At 53.5% G+C, this 17,509-nt stretch overlaps 7 protein-coding genes and 1 non-coding gene across 8 annotated transcripts; 2 read left to right on the top strand and 6 right to left on the bottom strand.

Moving 5' to 3' along the window:
• Nucleotides 1-719: 719 nt before the first annotated feature.
• On the bottom strand, nucleotides 720-3,455 carry BO66DRAFT_437455 (transcription factor domain-containing protein; the record flags this gene model as incomplete). The annotated part of the gene is made up of 6 exons (XM_025651000.1): nucleotides 720-1,578; nucleotides 1,638-1,793; nucleotides 1,842-2,066; nucleotides 2,118-2,250; nucleotides 2,298-2,506; nucleotides 2,557-3,455. The coding sequence occupies 6 exons, from the start codon at nucleotides 3,453-3,455 to the stop codon at nucleotides 720-722; spliced, it is 2,481 nt and encodes an 826-aa protein (XP_025505258.1).
• An 82-nt stretch (nucleotides 3,456-3,537) lies between these two features.
• BO66DRAFT_57178 (Zn(II)2Cys6 transcription factor domain-containing protein) lies at nucleotides 3,538-4,155 on the bottom strand. Its single transcript, XM_025653415.1, has 2 exons — nucleotides 3,891-4,155; nucleotides 3,538-3,812 (listed from the first exon to the last, which is right to left on the bottom strand). The coding sequence occupies exons 1-2, from the start codon at nucleotides 3,978-3,980 to the stop codon at nucleotides 3,621-3,623; spliced, it is 282 nt and encodes a 93-aa protein (XP_025505257.1). The 5' UTR covers nucleotides 3,981-4,155; the 3' UTR covers nucleotides 3,538-3,620.
• Nucleotides 4,156-5,050: 895 nt separating this feature from the next.
• On the top strand, nucleotides 5,051-7,037 carry BO66DRAFT_437454 (Zn(II)2Cys6 transcription factor; the record flags this gene model as incomplete). The annotated part of the gene is made up of 3 exons (XM_025650999.1): nucleotides 5,051-5,448; nucleotides 5,508-6,113; nucleotides 6,167-7,037. The coding sequence occupies 3 exons, from the start codon at nucleotides 5,051-5,053 to the stop codon at nucleotides 7,035-7,037; spliced, it is 1,875 nt and encodes a 624-aa protein (XP_025505256.1).
• Nucleotides 7,038-7,413: 376 nt separating this feature from the next.
• On the bottom strand, nucleotides 7,414-8,820 carry BO66DRAFT_419699 (glycoside hydrolase family 16 protein; the record flags this gene model as incomplete). Its single annotated transcript, XM_025649827.1, has 2 exons — nucleotides 7,896-8,820; nucleotides 7,414-7,803 (listed from the first exon to the last, which is right to left on the bottom strand). Exons 1-2 carry the CDS (start codon nucleotides 8,769-8,771, stop codon nucleotides 7,414-7,416), a joined length of 1,266 nt encoding a protein of 421 aa, XP_025505255.1. The 5' UTR covers nucleotides 8,772-8,820.
• Nucleotides 8,821-9,207: 387 nt separating this feature from the next.
• Nucleotides 9,208-10,581, bottom strand: BO66DRAFT_371941 (SDR family oxidoreductase; the record flags this gene model as incomplete). The annotated part of the gene is made up of 3 exons (XM_025645477.1): nucleotides 9,208-9,712; nucleotides 9,799-10,192; nucleotides 10,248-10,581. 3 exons carry the CDS (start codon nucleotides 10,579-10,581, stop codon nucleotides 9,448-9,450), a joined length of 993 nt encoding a protein of 330 aa, XP_025505254.1. The 3' UTR covers nucleotides 9,208-9,447.
• Nucleotides 10,582-11,354: 773 nt separating this feature from the next.
• BO66DRAFT_t130 lies at nucleotides 11,355-11,436 on the top strand. The gene has a single exon. It is a non-coding gene; the product is annotated as a tRNA-Ser (tRNA).
• On the bottom strand, nucleotides 11,379-13,450 carry BO66DRAFT_390976 (zinc-binding alcohol dehydrogenase family protein). Its single transcript, XM_025647146.1, has 5 exons — nucleotides 12,840-13,450; nucleotides 12,626-12,760; nucleotides 12,319-12,534; nucleotides 11,867-12,234; nucleotides 11,379-11,762 (listed from the first exon to the last, which is right to left on the bottom strand). Exons 1-5 carry the CDS (start codon nucleotides 12,961-12,963, stop codon nucleotides 11,580-11,582), a joined length of 1,026 nt encoding a protein of 341 aa, XP_025505253.1. The 5' UTR covers nucleotides 12,964-13,450; the 3' UTR covers nucleotides 11,379-11,579.
• Nucleotides 13,451-14,068: 618 nt separating this feature from the next.
• On the bottom strand, nucleotides 14,069-16,828 carry BO66DRAFT_470569 (uncharacterized protein; the record flags this gene model as incomplete). Its single annotated transcript, XM_025652801.1, has 2 exons — nucleotides 14,069-16,745; nucleotides 16,818-16,828. 2 exons carry the CDS (start codon nucleotides 16,826-16,828, stop codon nucleotides 14,069-14,071), a joined length of 2,688 nt encoding a protein of 895 aa, XP_025505252.1.
• Nucleotides 16,829-17,509: the final 681 nt, after the last annotated feature.

Here is a 17,509-nt window from a genome sequence, read left to right as displayed (position 1 = left end):
ACCGAGCAGGAAAGGTTTGACTGGGTTCTCAATAGTGTATACTGTATAAGGGTAAGGTTCCAAGTTCATCTGGAACAATGTCCCGCTAGGTATAGATTACTTGTCTCGCTGCATTCACATCCTTCTCATCCGCAGCATTCTTACTTCCTGCAAGTCATCGGAACTCATCGCGATGGTGGTCGCACACCTTGTGAAGCGGCTTCCATTACAGATCCTTACAAGTAAGGTGCAGATGTATGCCTTCCCTAGTTATACTACCCTATGTCATCACGGCCGAATGCTGGGCTGCCGCACACGGACCGCTGGGCTGTGCGGGGACGGAAGGGTTCCGCGGCGCCACTTCCGAAATCTCCCCCGCCCGCCAATTTCCGCTGCTTTCCATGCCGGGTACTAAACTACAAACTACCGATCTGCGCTGCTCGTATACGGAGTAGCTCTGGACCTGTCTTTGTCCTACCTCGAGCCCGATTGACGCGCCGCTTTACTATTACCCTCGATTGTGAAGTCCTCTCGATTGCTTCGTTGCTGGTTCTCGCGGGATATCTTAAACGGGATCTAGCGACATGCTTTTCTAATAGGCTTTCATGCCATGGCCATCGTGTCAACTCTTTTGGAGAACATGTGAGATATTCTATCTGCATAAAGGCATCGCTGAAAAATGGAGCTTGAGGTTAAAAAGAGATTACGGATTAAATCTTCAAATCATATCTAGTCTATGGTCATAACGAAGGTCCCCCAAATGTGTTCCCCTCCGGTGAATCCCACCAAGATTCGATGTCGTTGAGCGAGGGCAGGGCGGTGTCCTCGGCATACAAGTTTGTGTTCCCAAGGGGTGGAAAACCGTCCTCGCCAAGATTGTCAGAAAGCAGCTGCAGGTCCGAATCGCGGATCCAGTCGAAATCCCCTGGTTGAACCGCGATGGATTGCTGGGCAGGATCCACTGGTGGCTGATGCTGGGCTGCCCGAGTCATAACCTGCGGTTTGCCGAATGGCAAACCGGCAGCGGTGAGTGAATGCGCTGTTGGCAGCGAGAGAGGCATGGCGGCCTGGTTCCGAGCCGCCGTGGTCCGCGATTTCTTCCTCGACACGTCCGCTTCCCTTGTTCGTCCCATAGGTTTCTGCGACGGTGTTCGGTGGCTCATCTGCCGCTTGACGGCAGACCCCGAGCGACGCATATGTGCTTGCCAACGCCGCTGAAGACTGACGAGAAAGTCCCTCGTGCGCTTCGCGTTCTCAAACGACTGACCGATTTCATCGAGGGCACGGAAGCAAAGATTCAGGTAGGCGACCATTTCGGCATTGTTGCCGTTGTCGCTACCTTGTCGGGAATTCGAGATGGTAACGTAGAGAAGAATCAGCGCAGCGCTGAATATCATAGCCACAACCTGGCTATTCATGCGACGAAAGGTATAGTATTTCTCATAGATGTGGAGAAGTTGTGCGATGGCCGTAGAAGACTCGATGCACATTCGTCGCGCATGATGGTAGCCGGGCCCCTGGCGGGGGCTACGCGGCTGAATGTAGCTTTTCGACACCCAGGGGCGGTGGGTAAAGATGACTATTTGGTGATATTGCATGCTGCGCAGAAAGATTTAGTACCTGTTCAACTTGAAGCGAGCAAGAAGAAAAGCTCTTACTGTAATACCAGGAGATGGGGCAATTTGGGGATGGCATCATTTGCGATGTCGATATCTAAGTTGGAAGGTAGATTTGCCTTCCAGGCGAATAGATCATCTGTGACACGGTGGCACAGTCTCTGGAGGTCATGGCGGGATATATGTGAGCATCCATATCTAGCCCGAGTCAGTGACTTGTGCAATCGTACGGTACCGGCAGCTTACAAAATGTGGCCAACCGGGGAGATGATCTCCCACAGCACAGCGAACTGGCGGCTGATCAACTCGTTGGGATTCTTCAGCCCACCCTCAAGTGCTTCTGACTTGTTTGAAAGACCATAAGGATACCACATAGCTTCCTTCTCAGCACCCAAGTCGGAGGCGGGCTTGGGAACTGTGATATCTCCGGTACTCATGCGGAATGGTCTTCCGAGGTAAAATCCCCAGAAGCTGCCAAGAATGTTAGACCAGTACCTCGACTCGAGGATCAGAATCACTTACTGGTCTGCAGTGTAGCTTCCCCAGAACGCTACCTTACGGACATCGGCTTCGTGGACACTGATGTCGCCTTTCTCCACGTAGGGTGTCATGTCGAGATGCAATCCAAGGTCAAAGGCAAGCCTCATCGACATTCCTACTTATGTCAGACTGGTGTTCTTTCTTCTCGTGCGGTCAACATACCACTGTAAAGCCAACCTCTAGCATCACGGTTCGATGAGCCCTCGTGGGAACTCAGTATAACAAGGGCCTGAACCGTAGCAACGCAGGGAGAATCCAGTTCGATCTCCAGGAGAGCTTTCGCCCTGTCTGCGAAGAACTCCGAGAGCGACTTCGGAAATGTGATGAAGGTGGGGTGGTATCGGGCTTCGAAGGCACTTCCGATCGCGCACCTAGTATAATCAGCAATACGTCGCGACGGCAACCCAAAGAGCAATCATACATAGCATTGGTGAGAACTTCCGAATAGAATGGTGTATCTATCAAGTCGTTTCTCCATTCCGACCGAGCGTTCAAATACATTTCCTTGTCAACCACATAGGTACTGGGATTCTGCCAGGTGAAGTAAAGCTCGACTAGATGATCCTCCAGCGCTTGACTGACAGGCTGGCCTACACGCAGATGGTTTAGAATATCTTGACCATCATGACGGACTGTACGGGCATCTGGACGTTGATGCTGTTGTGTAGCCGAAACATCAACCAGGTTGAGATTTGAGGTCGCGCCGAAGAATCGTAGGTGACCATCACCCGAAAGCTTGAGGGTCCCAATGCGGTGCGAGATCTGCTCAATGACATCCTTCTCAGCTTCATCTTCCTCGCCGCTGTTCGAATCCACATCCTTATCATTCCAACCCAGATTCAACAATACACCGGGTTGCTGAGCTATGTCTTGCGACAATTGCAGGCTTTCCGGACTCAGGCTGGTGTCTTGCGACCCGTTCGATCTGCCGTCTATGTTGGCATAGAGCGCATCCAGGCTTTCCGCTGTTGGAAGAGTAAACCCCCAATTCGATGCAGTCTTCATGTTACTGGACAGTCCCAAGTTGACATTGGACTGAGCCATGGCCTCCCGAGTGATATCGGTAACGGGTAGAGACGATTGGTGAGGAATTATGCTTTGTGAGGACGGTGAAACTGCAGGTGCACTCTCGATCTCGAGCTGGCGATTTGATGTCGACAAAGGGGAGGTTGTGGATTGAGCAGGGGAATCAGTAGTATTCGGTAGAGTCGACGCGCTCTGCGCATTGACTGCGAGTGAATTGCCGGTCTTCGTAGACGCGCGAGGGATTTGAAGAGTGTCGAGGACTCTGTTCATACCCGACTCATCCTCCTCCTTCATCGGGGGAGGCTCGAGACCGTGATCGTGAATGAACTGGCATAGTTGATCAATCCTGGCAGAGAAAAGCTCTGTCGCAGCACGTAAGGATACTCTGATAATAGAAATGGTCAGCTCGACCAGGCTACAGTATCGGAAGAACGATAATTCTGTGTGTCTGTCCCAGCGCTAAGAAGTGATCCATCTTTCTCTCCGCCCCCCAATATGATGGGTGCATGACATGTACCCAAGCCTTGTGATGTGAACGAAGTGTGATGAGCGCCTGAGGAGGACATACTTGCGTTTGTCATCTCCATGCTGATATTTGCATTCCTTCCCTTTCCTTTGGCAATTTTGGCAATGCGGAGTAGAGCCGTCACACTAACCAGCAAATCGTCAGCGCATGCGTAATTGAACCTAGGAGTTTCGTTTTTTTGAGACGGTGTCGGAATCACTGACTCTGATTTTACTCTCTCGACAAGCGACACAGGCCGTGGTGACGTGCTTTCGAGGGGCTCTCTTAGGCTTCTCCAGCTGGTGAGGCTGCATGGTGGTAGAATCTGCCGGTCGGGTTTGCGCAGAATTTATGGAGGGAGGAACGGCGGGGTCGCTTTGGATTCTGCGTTCTAGTAGTAGTGTGGCGATTAAGAATGATGCCGGGAGTGAAATATTTGATCACCCAGTGTCCGGTGTAGACTTGGTGAGAGCGCGCATGATTCTCTTAAGGGCACCGAATGTGTTGTAATGGAGCAGAAAACGAATGACGAAGGAACAGCGAACAGGAATTGGTGGAGACGATGGATGGCAGTCACACACCGCACTGACTAGCGAGGAGCGATTCACTAGTGTCGTTATAGGCTTGTCTGGGCTGGGGGATTGTTCTGGGGAAGTGATGGAGAATGTCTGATAGGCAGGCTTTGATCTCGAGGCGGGGAGAAGCTGTTCCACTCCAAGCCACCGCGGCCAATGAGTGCCTCGGCAATCCTCCGAGAACCGAAAGGGAACGATTTCCCGCTGGGCCACAGCCCGTGAAAGAGGATGATGCCTCAGGGACCAGGCATTACTAATCCTGTACTCCGTAAAGTGGAAAGACTGTCTGATAACTCCGGTATCCTCATCAATTCTCCAGCTCGGTTCTTTTGAACAAAGAAGTGTGTGGAGCATGTCTCCAGGCTCCGGCTGATACGAGGACTTCCCCGCAAGGGTCGAGGTGCACCCGTGCAAGCACGCCATCACATGACCCCCCATGCAAACACTGCAAACACTGCAAACACTGCGCTGGTCTGTCTTTGACGGTCGCCGCCCTCGATCATGCCAATCCATGTCTTATCGGTGTCTCTTAATGGTTGATTGTCTGCCAACTAATCGGACAACTGACGCCTCATATTGTCACCCCATACATGGACTTCTCTCGTTTCAAATAGGGCACTGCATCAGTCGGCCCTTACTCGAGCTTTCTAGGTAAGTATCGCCAATCCAGCTATTCAACCTGTGTAACGCCGCTCACCCTTGCTTTATCATCAGGGTGGCTCTCGCAGCAGACTATATACTCGACCCGATCCTTCTCTCCAAGACCTCCTGCTCTCCGTCATATCATCGGTGTAACATGTACGGATAAGATGTCGGCTACGCTATTCCTTGACAAGCCACTCCTCAAAGTTAGTCGGCCGGTCGCTGCTTGCTCACGATGTCGAACCGCCAAGATCAAGTGCGACGGGAAGCTTCCTGCCTGCTCCGCATGTGAAAGGGTGGGCAAGTCCGACACCTGCTCCGGCGCAAGCGACGAGTTTGCTCGAGGCAAAGAAAGAAGTTATGTTGCTTCCCTAGAGGGGTACTGCGAAAGGCTGGAGAAGAAGATCGCGGAGCTCCGCCATCTGAAGACCTCGCTGTCCGTCGACAATAGGGGGATTGCGCACCAGAACTCGATCACCTCGATAACATCGTCGGAATCGGCGGTCCAGGGTCCCAACAAAGAAGTCTCGGATATTGATGATCTGGTTGGGGATTTTGGATTCTTGTGCGTCGTCTTCCAATGCAATCCACCCACCCACTGACTAACCACCTCCTCATCGACAGGTCTGTGAACGCCACCTCCAGAGACTTCCACGGTATCACTTCGAGCACCTCCTTTGCCAACCTTCTCTTATCACTTTCCCTCGCCGACCCATTACCCAAACAATCTTCACGACCACTCCCACCGCGCCACGAGATCACCCACCTCCTTCAACATTACTTCGACACTCTCTACATTCAACTCCCATTCTTTGCCGAAACAAGCTTCTGGACCTCGGTTGATGCGGTCTATCAGTCCGGCGGTCGGTTTGCCAAACCGTTCGACCACTGGATGTTATACACAGTCCTGGCCACCTCCTCTGCCTCCTTATCATACGAGATTGGCGATGAAAGCCACCAGGACGCGCTATCATACGTCACTCAGGCGCTGCAAAGGGCGGAAGATGTCCTGCGTCCAGGATCCATCCAGGGGATCCAGGCCATTATGCTCCTCGCGCAATACTCGTTATACGACCTCAAACATTTTCGGAGTTGGTTTTTGGTCGGGATGGCTGTTCGAGTGATGGTGGATCTCGGTCTGCACCAGGATCCTCCGGTCGAAGTCCAGTCGTCGACCAAACATCTAGACCTGCGTCGTCGCATATTACACTGCCTCTACTCTTTGGACAGGTTTGTTTGAATCCCACGTACACGCACGGAGAGGTTACTGACTCCGTCGACAGAGGCGCCAGCACCGTTTTCGAACGGCCATTCTCCTTCTCCGACGAGTCCGTCAATGTCGCCCTTCCCTCCAGCACGGCAGGCTCCATGCTCAGCGAGCAGAGCCATCTCTTCCTGCGCAGCTCCGAACCCGCCTGGCATCTGGTCAAGATCCGGCAGATTCTTTCCGAAGCGTACTCAAGGAACTACTTCCACGACCACGACTCCTGCCCCCTGTACGCGAAATCCACCTGGGCCCTCGGCGCAGAAGCCTACGAATGGTTCGACGCAACCCCCAACACCACGCCCAGCCACTTCCCCGTCCTCTACAAACTGGAACTCCTTTACACCGTGGTCATCATCCTTTCGCCTAATGACGAACCCCCGGCAGCGATCGGAGAGTACCGCAACGTCGTCCTCTTCGAACGCTGCATGCAGTACCTCGGCCAGATCCAAGAAGCGCTGCGCAACCCGGCCTGGTCCCCCTTCCTGACCTTCTGGGACATGCACCGCGCGCTGCAGGCGATCCGCCGCCTGACGCGGGAATTGACCGAGAACCACGACCTGCCGCTCAGCCCCTCGGTGCCGGTCCTACCGGCGGTGCCCCCGGAGACGCCGTCGGCGCTGGTCCTCGACGGCGAGGACTGCCTCAACTTCTACGCGCGGGCGACGGCCTGCCTGTCAGATATCCACTGCATCCTGCGGTTCGGACTACGCAAATGGGGCGACGACCCCGTGTTCGAGGAGATGCAGCAGCTGTCGGAGACCATCCAGCGGCGCCTGATCTCGTCGCCGGCGCCGTACATGGCGGGGGCGGGGCCGGGGGCGTACATGCCGGGATACTCGACGATGGTCTCGGCGGGGTCGAGTTACCCGGGGTATGATATTGGGTGATTTGATGCGCGTGTTGTGCGTTATGATGTATGAACGAGTTGACGTGAACGTTGCGCCTTTTGTCGCCCAGTAAAGCATAAGTATACGGATGTTCTAATGCCACCTCACTTCCACCTATCTGACTTCAGGTGGTACCGATTGTAGTGAGTAGACTTCATTCAAAGCATCACATCTCCCCCCAACAAGCAATATCTCTTTTCTCCACAGACATGAGAATACTCATAATTCAAGCGCTCATCCAGCAAGCACTGAACCCTTCAACATAAAACGAACGTGCGAGTCTCAAACCATAACCGCTAGTCCCAAACCACTCCAACCCAGTCTATCTACATATCTACATAACACATCCAGTCAAATCTATAATCTATATGATCTACTACGTCGCCCGGAAAACCCAAAACCCCGCGAACTCCCAATACGCCTGGGTGAAATTGTGCGGATGGGTGCGCACGAAATCCACACACCGGCCGGGACAGCGGTAGAGGTCGGTGTAGAACTGCTTCTGGGCGCCGAGCTCGCCGCACAGGTCGATGTTGGCGATGATGCTCTGGTTGCGGAAGTGGGCGGCGATGTCGCAGTGGGTGCTGGGGAAGTCGGCCAGGGGGGTGCCCCACGTTGACGGGTCGGGGGCGGTGGAGGTGTTGCTGGAGGTGTTGCTGGAGGTGTTGCTGGAGGTACCGATACTGGAGGTGATGTCGTCCGGGATGGCGGCGCGGGGGAAGAACCAGGTGCGGATGCCTGCGTCGCGGAGTTCGAGGGCGTAGATCTGTTGGTATTCATTAGTTCATCTTCCTTTCTTAGGGGAAAATGAAAGGGACGGGCAGAAGGAAAGGAAGATGCAATGATGCAACAACATACCCCGCCGCCGTTCTCATTCAACTCCTGCCCGTAGGTGCTGGGCGGGCCCTGCACCCCGCACCCGGCGTTACTGTGCGTGCTGTTATCGCAGGTCACGAAATTGGATGTGCCGGTCTGCTTGCGCTTGACGTTCTTCATGTTACAGCCGCCATCCGTGTGCAGGGTGACGGCGTTGCCCTCGGTGGCGAGGTTGTTGGTCTCGACGACGTCGATCTCCCCGTTGGCGGGCCAGTTGACGGTGTCGGTCAGCCACAGGGCAGGCCACAGGCCGCAGCCGTAGGGCGAGTGCCGGATATCGAAGACGAAGAGGCCCGTGTCGTAGCTGGTGGTGGACTCGAGGCGCACGGAGCGGCGGCCGTGGCTCGCGTTGCGGTCCGCCGTGTCGACGCGCAGCACCGCCGACGCGGCGTCCGCCGTGACGTACGTCAGGTTGAGGGACTGCGCGGTGGATTTGTTGACGTACTGCACGAAGCCGTCGGTCGGGTCGACCCCCGAGTAGTAGTCGAAGCGGTCGAAGAACGAGGCCCCCGCGTAGGTGTCGACCAGTTCGTAGTCGAGGCGCGAGTAGTCCGGGTAGCTGCTCGATCTCTTCGTCCCCTCGACGGCCCCGACGACTACCGCGATGATGATGACGATGGCGATGCCGGCGGCGACGAGGAGGCGCCTGCGGGTCGACCAGCCCCGGGGGTCGTACCAGCGATGCTCCAGCACGGGCGCATTCTTGCTGCGGCGAGGCCCTTCGCCGGCGCCTGGGGGCGGTGGTGGTCCGGCGTGGTGAAGGGGTTCGTCGAAGTCGATTTTGGGAAGTTGGGTGGTTGTGGCTCCGGGGTATCGGCTTAGATCATCTCCTGATAATGAATAGTGATTACTGGCCATGGCGAGTTTAATGAGTGTGGATATTTCAGGTACAGTTTCTCATCAGAAAGGGTGGAAAGATAGTTGATGGAACAACATACAGAATACAGAATACAGAAAATCTACAGTGTTGTGACTGACAAATTCCCCAGTTAAATCGGGGGGTCAGTCAGGGAAAGAGCGAGACGAAACCGGATAACTTGTCGTCATGGTAAGACACGGACGGGACCTCGAAGAACCGATCATGCCCTGATTAAGCAATCAGGAAGCATTCAGCAAGCAATAGTTATTAATGAATGGATTATTTATCCATCGGACCATCCCTTCCCCGGTCGGACACCGCCTTGGTATGGTTTCGCCGATGGTCAGATTATGTGAGATATGATCTTCATTACTATTCACTATTGCGAAAAAGCGATTAAAAAAAGGAAGGGAAATAGAGGCTTGGTCGAGACAGCGGAGAAGAGAAAACCCTGCCTTACAGCTCAAGACAGACTCACAATTACCATGGCGGGCATATTATCCCAAGTAGTCCCGTGCAACATATATCCTTCTGATCGGGAGATAGTCGATCGATTTAGCCAAAGGATCTGGGTCACACAAAGATCTTCTTCGAAACGGACCTCACCTCTGGACCACACATCGGAATGACGCTTTCAGGCCCTCTTAACCGCAGCAATTGGCCTGCAATTTGTTCTCACTTCTGCGCTTCCCGAAGCCGTCGAATGTCTTTCGAAGAGAGCCCTCGTACGTGCTCCTGCAACCATGTCGGAAATGCCCGCACCATGCTGGCAACCGAGTAAGCCTCAGGAAGAATGACCTGCCCACTCTTGCCCGACACCACCTGGCGCGTAATCGCCGTAGCCACACGCTCCACCGTCATGACCGGCTGCTTGAACAAGTCTCCAGCGTCGGTCAGTTGCTGGATCATGGGTGTCCGGACCCAATACGGATGAATGACGCTACACGCGAGGTTGTCATTAGCCATGCGAGGGAGAATCGCGACAAACAAAAGGAGACATCAAATGAGCAAAGAAGAGCCGCATACCTCGTCTTCACACCAGGCCGCTTATACCAGTGTCGAATCTCCTGGCCCAGGCCTTCGTGGAACGCCAGCGCACTGGCCTTGGAGCAGCAGTAGTCCACCATCTCGCCGAGCGCGACGAAGCTGGCCATGCTCGCCACCGTGACAACATGCCCGTGGTTGCGCTCCAGCATGGCCGGCAGGAACTCGCGCACCGTCAGGAAGTGCGCCAGCGTGTTGACCTCGAAGGTCTGGCGGATCTTGCTCTCGGGCTCGTCGAGGATGGTCCCGTCGTGGCCCACGCCGGCGTTGTTGACGAGCACCGTCGGGTGGCCGTGGTCGGCGCGCACCTGCTCGGCGGTGGCGTGGAGCGCGTCGGTGGACGTGATGTCCGTCTTGTAGAAATGAGCAGATTTGGCTGCAGAAGAATGTTAGCCAGAGGGCAGATTCGATGAGGACTAGGGGCTCGGTACGCAGAGTATAGGTAGGTGCCTGGATGTCGAGGATGATGCACTTCACGCCCCGCTCGGCTAACTGGAGGACGACCTGCTGGCCGATGCCACTGCTGCCACCGGTGATGAGGACCAGCTCACGATCCGGGTCCCATCTGTTGGCGGAGCAGTTCCCCAGTGACCACGATGTGAGGGCGCGGTTCAGATACCGCAGGATAACAATAGCGAGCAAAGAGTTCAGGGCTAGCGGGACGACTGGATGACGGTCAAGGGCAGTCCGTACAGGCTCAGGCAGCTGAGCCCAAAACGAAAGAGACCAGGATTGGACGAGAGAGATCGACTGTTGGAAATGCATGGTAACGACGCAGGCTGTAGTGTTCCTTGATTGACGAGATCACATCCAGCGGCTACGCGCGCCCATTAAAAGAGACATCACCACCAGTTCACATGCCCTCGCAGTCGCCCAAACGGGCAACCATTGCGATTCTGGGGATCACCACCCTCGGTTGTTTGGGTTGGAGTTCCGGGGACGTGAAAGTGGTACGGACGACGATCCTGAGTCAAAATTCTCTCCGAGCTTGAGTCTTCAGACCATAGGCTAGAACTAAGCTATCCATAAATTTGGGGTGACATTCAAGGCAAGGCCTCACCAATAGATGCAGCATCTTTTATGGTGCTGATAGGTGCTTGAAGAAATGTTGCACGACACTATGAGATGGCTAAGTAGAACAACCAGTGAACATAGCTCAGGTTGAAAATCCAGAACCACCGGTTGAAACGGAGAGCGACCCCGTAAAATTGTTTGACCCGCTCAAGAGAAGGGCTCGAATTTGGTCCTCCTCCACGTTGCTTACAATAGAATAGAACTGCTTGCTTGCTTTTTGGGTCGTCGAGTGGCCTGCCGAGGCCTGATTCAGGGCTCGTCACATGACACTGCTCATTCGCATCAAGCCAAGCTCGATATCTTCCGTCACAAGCTGGTAAGTTCAAGTTATCACCATTGCGGGGTAGGCACGCACTCGCCAACTGAGCGCCGGCTAAAGTCAAATTAAACATCAAAAGTTAGTTCAAGGTATGTTATTATATTGTAGGTGCATATTATCTATTGTCATTGATCCTGTCACACAAGACAGTATGGCCGAGCGGTCTAAGGCGATAGACTAGAAATCTATTCTCTTCGGAGGCGTCGGTTCAAATCCGACTGCTGTCGTTTTTTGCTTTTTCTGCTTCGGCTTCATCTTTCAACCTCCCCTTGGCCGCTTGGCCTTTCTTTGACCCTAGAGCTCAGAGCATATTCTCCCATCTACAACTCCCGTTTACAACTATTCTCTGCAACCCTAGATTCACGTACCATCAGATCCGATAGACGATCTTATACCCCGAAATCTTCCCATCCCGATACTCCTGGAACCCATCCGGCACAGCCTCCAGTCCTCCCAGCACCTTCGGCCGACTCGGTTTAATCTTTCCCGACGCCAGTAGATCCGGCACAAGGTCGAAGAACTCACTGGCCAGCTCATGGTCCTCCTGGGATGCCTGCCGTCCCCAAAGCGACAAAGTATCAGTCTATCGATCCACAAACAACAGCCCCCTCAAACCCATTCTCCCCTGCCGCAACCACACAGAACAAGCAGACTCACCGGCCACTTATACGGCCCATACGAATGGTCCTTCAGGAACGCCATGAACACCAACACACTCGTCACCTGGACCCCCGGCGCGACATTCTCACTGTAGGTCTTGCCCGGCCGCACGGTGCAGACATTGCCGCCGGCCTGGACCGCCCGCGAGGCGATCACGGACGAGGTTTCGTTGCCGATCGTGTCGAAGACGTAGTGCAGGGAGGGCGCCACCGCGCGGATCTTGTCGACGACGTCCGCGTCCCGGTAGTCGAAGACGTGCGCGGCGCCGGACGCGCGGACCAGATCGGCGTGACGCGGGCTGCACGTGGTCACTACCTCGAGGCCGTACAGGGAGGCGAGTTGGACGGTGTATAGACCGACGCTCGCTACCCATGGTCGTCAGTCCACGCATCAGTAAGCACAAGGTCTCTGTCAAGATTTGCTCGCTATGAAAGAGGGAGGTCACGCACAGCTACCACCCCAGACCAGCACACTCCTCCCCTGGCACCGATCGCGATCAATATCCAGACACCCCTTGGCGAATAGAGCCAGCCATGCCGTCGCGGCGGCCAGGGGCACGGTGCTCGCTTCCTCGCGGGAGATCCCATCCCCCGGAGGCAGCTTGAAGGCGATGCGTTCGTCGGCCAGCGTGTAGTGACTGTACCCGCCGAGACCGGGAATTTCGCCTGGTTTTTGCGGATGCCCCGAATCAGCCTCCCTTGCCAGGTCTTGTGGGTCTCTCTGAAACGAGAGGGTTTGATAGAGAAGTTGACTCACCACCCCAGATCAAGGCTGCCACGACATCCCCCTTGGCAAATCGCGTCACGGCATCGCCCAACGCCACGACCTCGCCGACGAAATCGCAGCCGAGCACGGCTCCATCCCCGAAGGCTTTTCCATCGAGGGCCTGGACTGGATTTTGGTTTCAGTAGAGATACCTCTAGAGTCAAGGTATGATAGATGCGAAGGTGGGGGAAGGGAGACTACTCACTGTCGGTCGGATTCTGAGCAACGTGAGACAAACGGACGAGGACTTGGTGCGGGGCGGGCGAGGGGATGGCAATCGACTCTTGTCGGAGCTCGGACCCATGCACCACCAGCGCTAGGTTCGACATTTTGGCTTGAGAAGAGGGTAGTTTCAGGCGAATCGACTCACTATGAATGCAAGGCTTGGATTTAATGCAGACCTGGAGAATGGGCGACGATGGAGCATTCTACCATACTTATACGTCAACGGGTGCCCGTGCTGTTCATTTCTATCAACCCAGGTACAGTAACTATATGGTGATAAGCGATCCTCGTATTACCCCTCGCCGTGGCGTACATACATGTGTAATCAACCGCTTCTGAGAAGGCAGTTCAACGATGCCAGGAAGACAAAAGGGCCCACGGACCAGAGGCAATGTTGGGGGGGAGTTTGAGATATAACTACTGTCCAGTATAACCAACCATATGATTGCCAACGCCTCACCCTGAACCCCGTATATCGACATTCTTGACCCCCCTCTACATTAGGTTGCCGACTGCGAATGCAAATAAAAGATCTCGTGCCATGCGAGCGGATTCTGTCCCCGCTGCACGCATGTTACTCGGTAGCTTGATGTGAGCGGGGTGGACCCGGGCCATTGCCCCCTACGCAGTTTGTGTGTAGTAGTGCTTTTGATGGGCAGAGAATGGCAGAATGACCCTGAACCGAAGGCGGTAGGCGGTAAGGCTGTAAAAACATACATTGTGACTCCAGCACAACGATCGTCTTGCCTGGTGATAAATGAGCCCCTTTGAAAGTGACCCACACCCCTAGATTTTGTACATCTCCTGCATGCCATCAGTGCTCAATCCACCGATCCGAGAGGGGCATTTTATTGTTGTATCAATCTCCCAATACGCTTAATACCTCACAAGTTGACAATATTCGAACCGATGATATCCGAAAGAGGTTACCGAGAAACAGCATGGCCCGGAAGATATTAGGCGAAAGGGGGGAAAAGAAAGAAAGAAAGAAGCGACATAAGAAAACAAAGAAAAGAAATACAAGTCTCCCGAAATGATAAAGGCTTCTTGGAAAGCAGCATGAAAGCAAAAAACAACCGAATGGCCGTCACAACTATCAGCTAGCTCAACGCTCCCGCAGCAAAGACCAAAAAGAAGTCTAACAAAGGGCCTCAACAAAGAAGGGGGGCCGGGGATGAGGCCTAACCTAAATCCCTATGCCTTTTCCTCTCAATCAAGGTCCTTGCCCCCAAAACATGTTATGATGGCGTCTGGCGTGAGCAGTTGCTTCTTGACCTTCGATTCGAACCGCTGGCGCCTCATCTCAGCCACCTCGGCCGCGGGGAGATCCCCGGGGAGAGTCAATTGCCATTTGGCCATCTCGCAAACGATGGCACCTTTTCTGAATGGGAACAGATATTCCAGCAACTGCGTGAGGGTGAAGCTCTTGCCAAATTGCCTTTGGAGTTGCCCCAGTGTGCCAGCACAGTATGTATTGCAGAAATCGCACCGTGCCGTGCTGTGCTCGTGGTCTCCTCCAATGATCAATGTCACGGGGTCCAAGAAGAGATCCTCGCGGTGATTCCCCTCCGAGAAGTACCCTAGCCCCCGCCCGTTTTCACGCCTATCCGGCCGAACTTCGAACCTTGTTCGTGGATCCCCACCGTGTAAGAGAAGCAAGGCGAAGACGGGGAGGAGCCTCCGGAGTTCACCCAACCGTTCGCCTCGGGTTAGCGCGTCGATCAAAAATGAAGACCAATGCGACACCCGTTTGGCTCGGGGCTGAGGCAAGTTTGTCTCCCCATTCAACGGTAGGCCGTACTCCAAATACAACTCGACATGCTGAATCAATCCTACAGCGGCCTCTGGATTCCCGGCCTCAGTGATTAGCAAATTCACTAGCATGTCAAAAGGAAGGTTCTCCATGATTGTATGGACCCAGTCTCCGGTATCAGGCTTTGGGTAAGGGAGAACACCGTTGCACACGGCCAGTACCTGAGTACATAATGAAAGGTCATTGCAGACCTTCTCAATGCGTGCCGGTCGTCCAGCAAGGGGGAGAAAGAATTCAAATTTTGAGTCCGTGGTGCCGGGAACCATGTGCTGATAGATGTCAACAAAGGAGGCCAGGAATTTGTAGAACTTTGTCTCGTGTTGCCAGCGATGCTGCACAAAAGCTTGCATGAGACTCATAGTCTCTCGTATGTGATAAGGAAATCCCGAGCCGAAAAATAATGGTCCGCCTGGGGCTGGAATCACTCTCATCACAGTCCGCGAGTCGAAATTGTCGATGTCGTGTCTGTCGTGTCTTATAAATCTTAGCTCGGCCAAAAAGGCCTGGCATAAGCAATCTAGCGCCTCAAAACCCGGAGTGGGCTCTGTACGCTCGTTCTCAGCACGCGCAAAGTATTCATATAACGACCGATGAGCCATGACTACGACATCGTCGCCCGGCGCTTTACCCAAAGAAGGACGTACTTCGATCAATCCCTGACAGTCGTGTATCAACGCGTTGACGGCCGCCCTTCGCTCAGCAACGTTGTCCTTACTCTCATATGGGAGGTCGCGATCGGCAAAATTCCGGTTGTTGAGATAGTCCGGCAGAAAGGACAAGCGCAACAAAGGCCATGGTTTTGGCGAGTATGCGACCACCCGAATCAGTGCAAGTGGCACAACACACCCCTCCGCGACCATATTAGAAACAACTTTAGTAAAAAGGTTGTCTAAGTCTTTGGGGAGCGCCGCAATCTGTCTCTGGGCGCCTTGCAGGTCATATCCATATTCGATGTTCCGGAGAAATCCTTCAACGGCGAGCTTCGACCACAGGAAAATACCCTCAGACTCGCGTGCAATGCGCTTTTCAATTGCTTTCCTTTGATACAACGCTGCCTTCTGAATATAAATATCTTTCATCCTTAGTGTATCCCGTACAAAGCTCAAGATTCCATGATGATTGTGATTTTGGAGTGTGATTCGGGGGTAAGCTTGGGAATCCCGCCCAACATCGCTGGGTTCACGACTTGAAACACAAATCTTGAGATCGTGTGGCCTCAAAGAAGCCCAGACCTCCAGTTCTTTGATCAACTGTTCACGGTCCGTTCGAGTGCCACACTCATCTAGCGCATCGATAAAAATGGCGATTCTGTGGTCGGCGTATATGTTGTCGAGTGTCATTAGTCGGCCGAAGGCATAGTCGAAGTCAAGAACGTCTTCGCCATGAGCGGAGCCAAAAAGCAACGGTTCTAGCTCGGGCGACTGGGTGAGGATCGAGTAAAGAATCGCCCGAATGAAACCAAGACGACTCTTCTGGGTACGACTTCCCTCGTTCCAGAAGAAAAATTTTCCACGTATTAGTTTCTTCCCTGCGGGATCCCCCGCGGGTGTCCCTTTGCACCAAGCACTCAGATGAGTTTGGGTATCCGGATGTTCACAGATAAATTTCATCAAAGTCGACTTTCCCGAGCCTAGCTTTCCAGAGATATGAAAGATTTTAGTCCCAGTCTCTAGCCAACGAATAAACCCCTCTCTCTCTTGTAGTAAGGACTCTCGTTGCTCCGGCTGGCCGGTTGAGCTACTCTCAGGGTCTGAACCATCGTCAGTAGAACCTGTGCCCAAGAGCCAGCTGAAGGTCCCCTCGTGTGCGTTATTCAACGAATTATACCTCTCTCCAACTTCTTGGGACCGCAAAAGTTCAAGAATAGACTTGGTACGGATGAGGGTGGCAGTCTGCTCCAACCTCTCTAGAGTTTCCAAGATCTGTTTCTGAAGAGGATCCTTGTCCGTTATGAGAGTTGACGTCTCGCTCAGAGAACTGATCTGTGCCGCCAAACCCTCGAGTGACAATGTCGTATCGTGCCCGTTTTTAACGAGCTGCTCAATCTTCTCGTCGAGTTCCAAGTCGTGCTTCCTGGTCGCCGAGGCCTCTTAGCAATGGCTCCGGGCTTATAAAGTAGCAATAAAATCTTGACTAGTCACTCACCTGTTCAACATTTGAAGACACTGAGTTAGAGCATTACGATGCGCAGACATCATATGACCCCTCTTGCCCCGACGGTAAGAGAACAATGGACCTTTCAAAACGAGGTAAAACCTAGCTTTAGTTGTCCATTTACCGTCCTTGGGTCTTATCCTGTGCAGTATCTTTTCCGTCTCTTCTGCAGCCTCGTAGCAAAGGTCAAATAGTCCTAATAAGTTGTCGGCTTCCGAGCCGACCTTCACATTCTCCCTGCCTTCGTCCAGTGTTTCCTTCAAGACGGCATTTATCTGCCAAAGCTCATCAAGCTCCTTCCTTGTCGGCCAAAGTCGGGAACCTTTTACGAGCACTTTGCCTAAGCCAACGGCGACTCTGAGACCCAGTGCCACCCCACTGATTATCGTTAACTCCAACGTTGTAGGCAAGACCTTGTGATACCGAGGACGGGAATCACTGAGGCTGGTTGGAGTTAGAGACAGATGAAGGTTTGGGCCAGATTAGAACGATCGGATGGAAGGTAGGAAGTGATGTGGCTGATCTAGATAAGGCGTAAAGTGATAGCGATGGTGATGATGGTGGTGATTATGGTGGTGATGATGGTGGTGATGATGATGATGATGATGATGATGATGATGATGATGATGATGATGATGATGATGATGATGATGATGATGATGATGATGATGATGATGATGATG

This window comes from Aspergillus aculeatinus, assembly GCF_003184765.1.
Source record: "Aspergillus aculeatinus CBS 121060 unplaced genomic scaffold BO66scaffold_17, whole genome shotgun sequence".
NCBI classification, from domain to species: Eukaryota; Fungi; Ascomycota; class Eurotiomycetes; order Eurotiales; family Aspergillaceae; genus Aspergillus; species Aspergillus aculeatinus.
The sequence above is the reverse complement of the archived record's forward strand: the minus strand, read 5'-3'. Positions and strand labels throughout refer to the sequence as shown.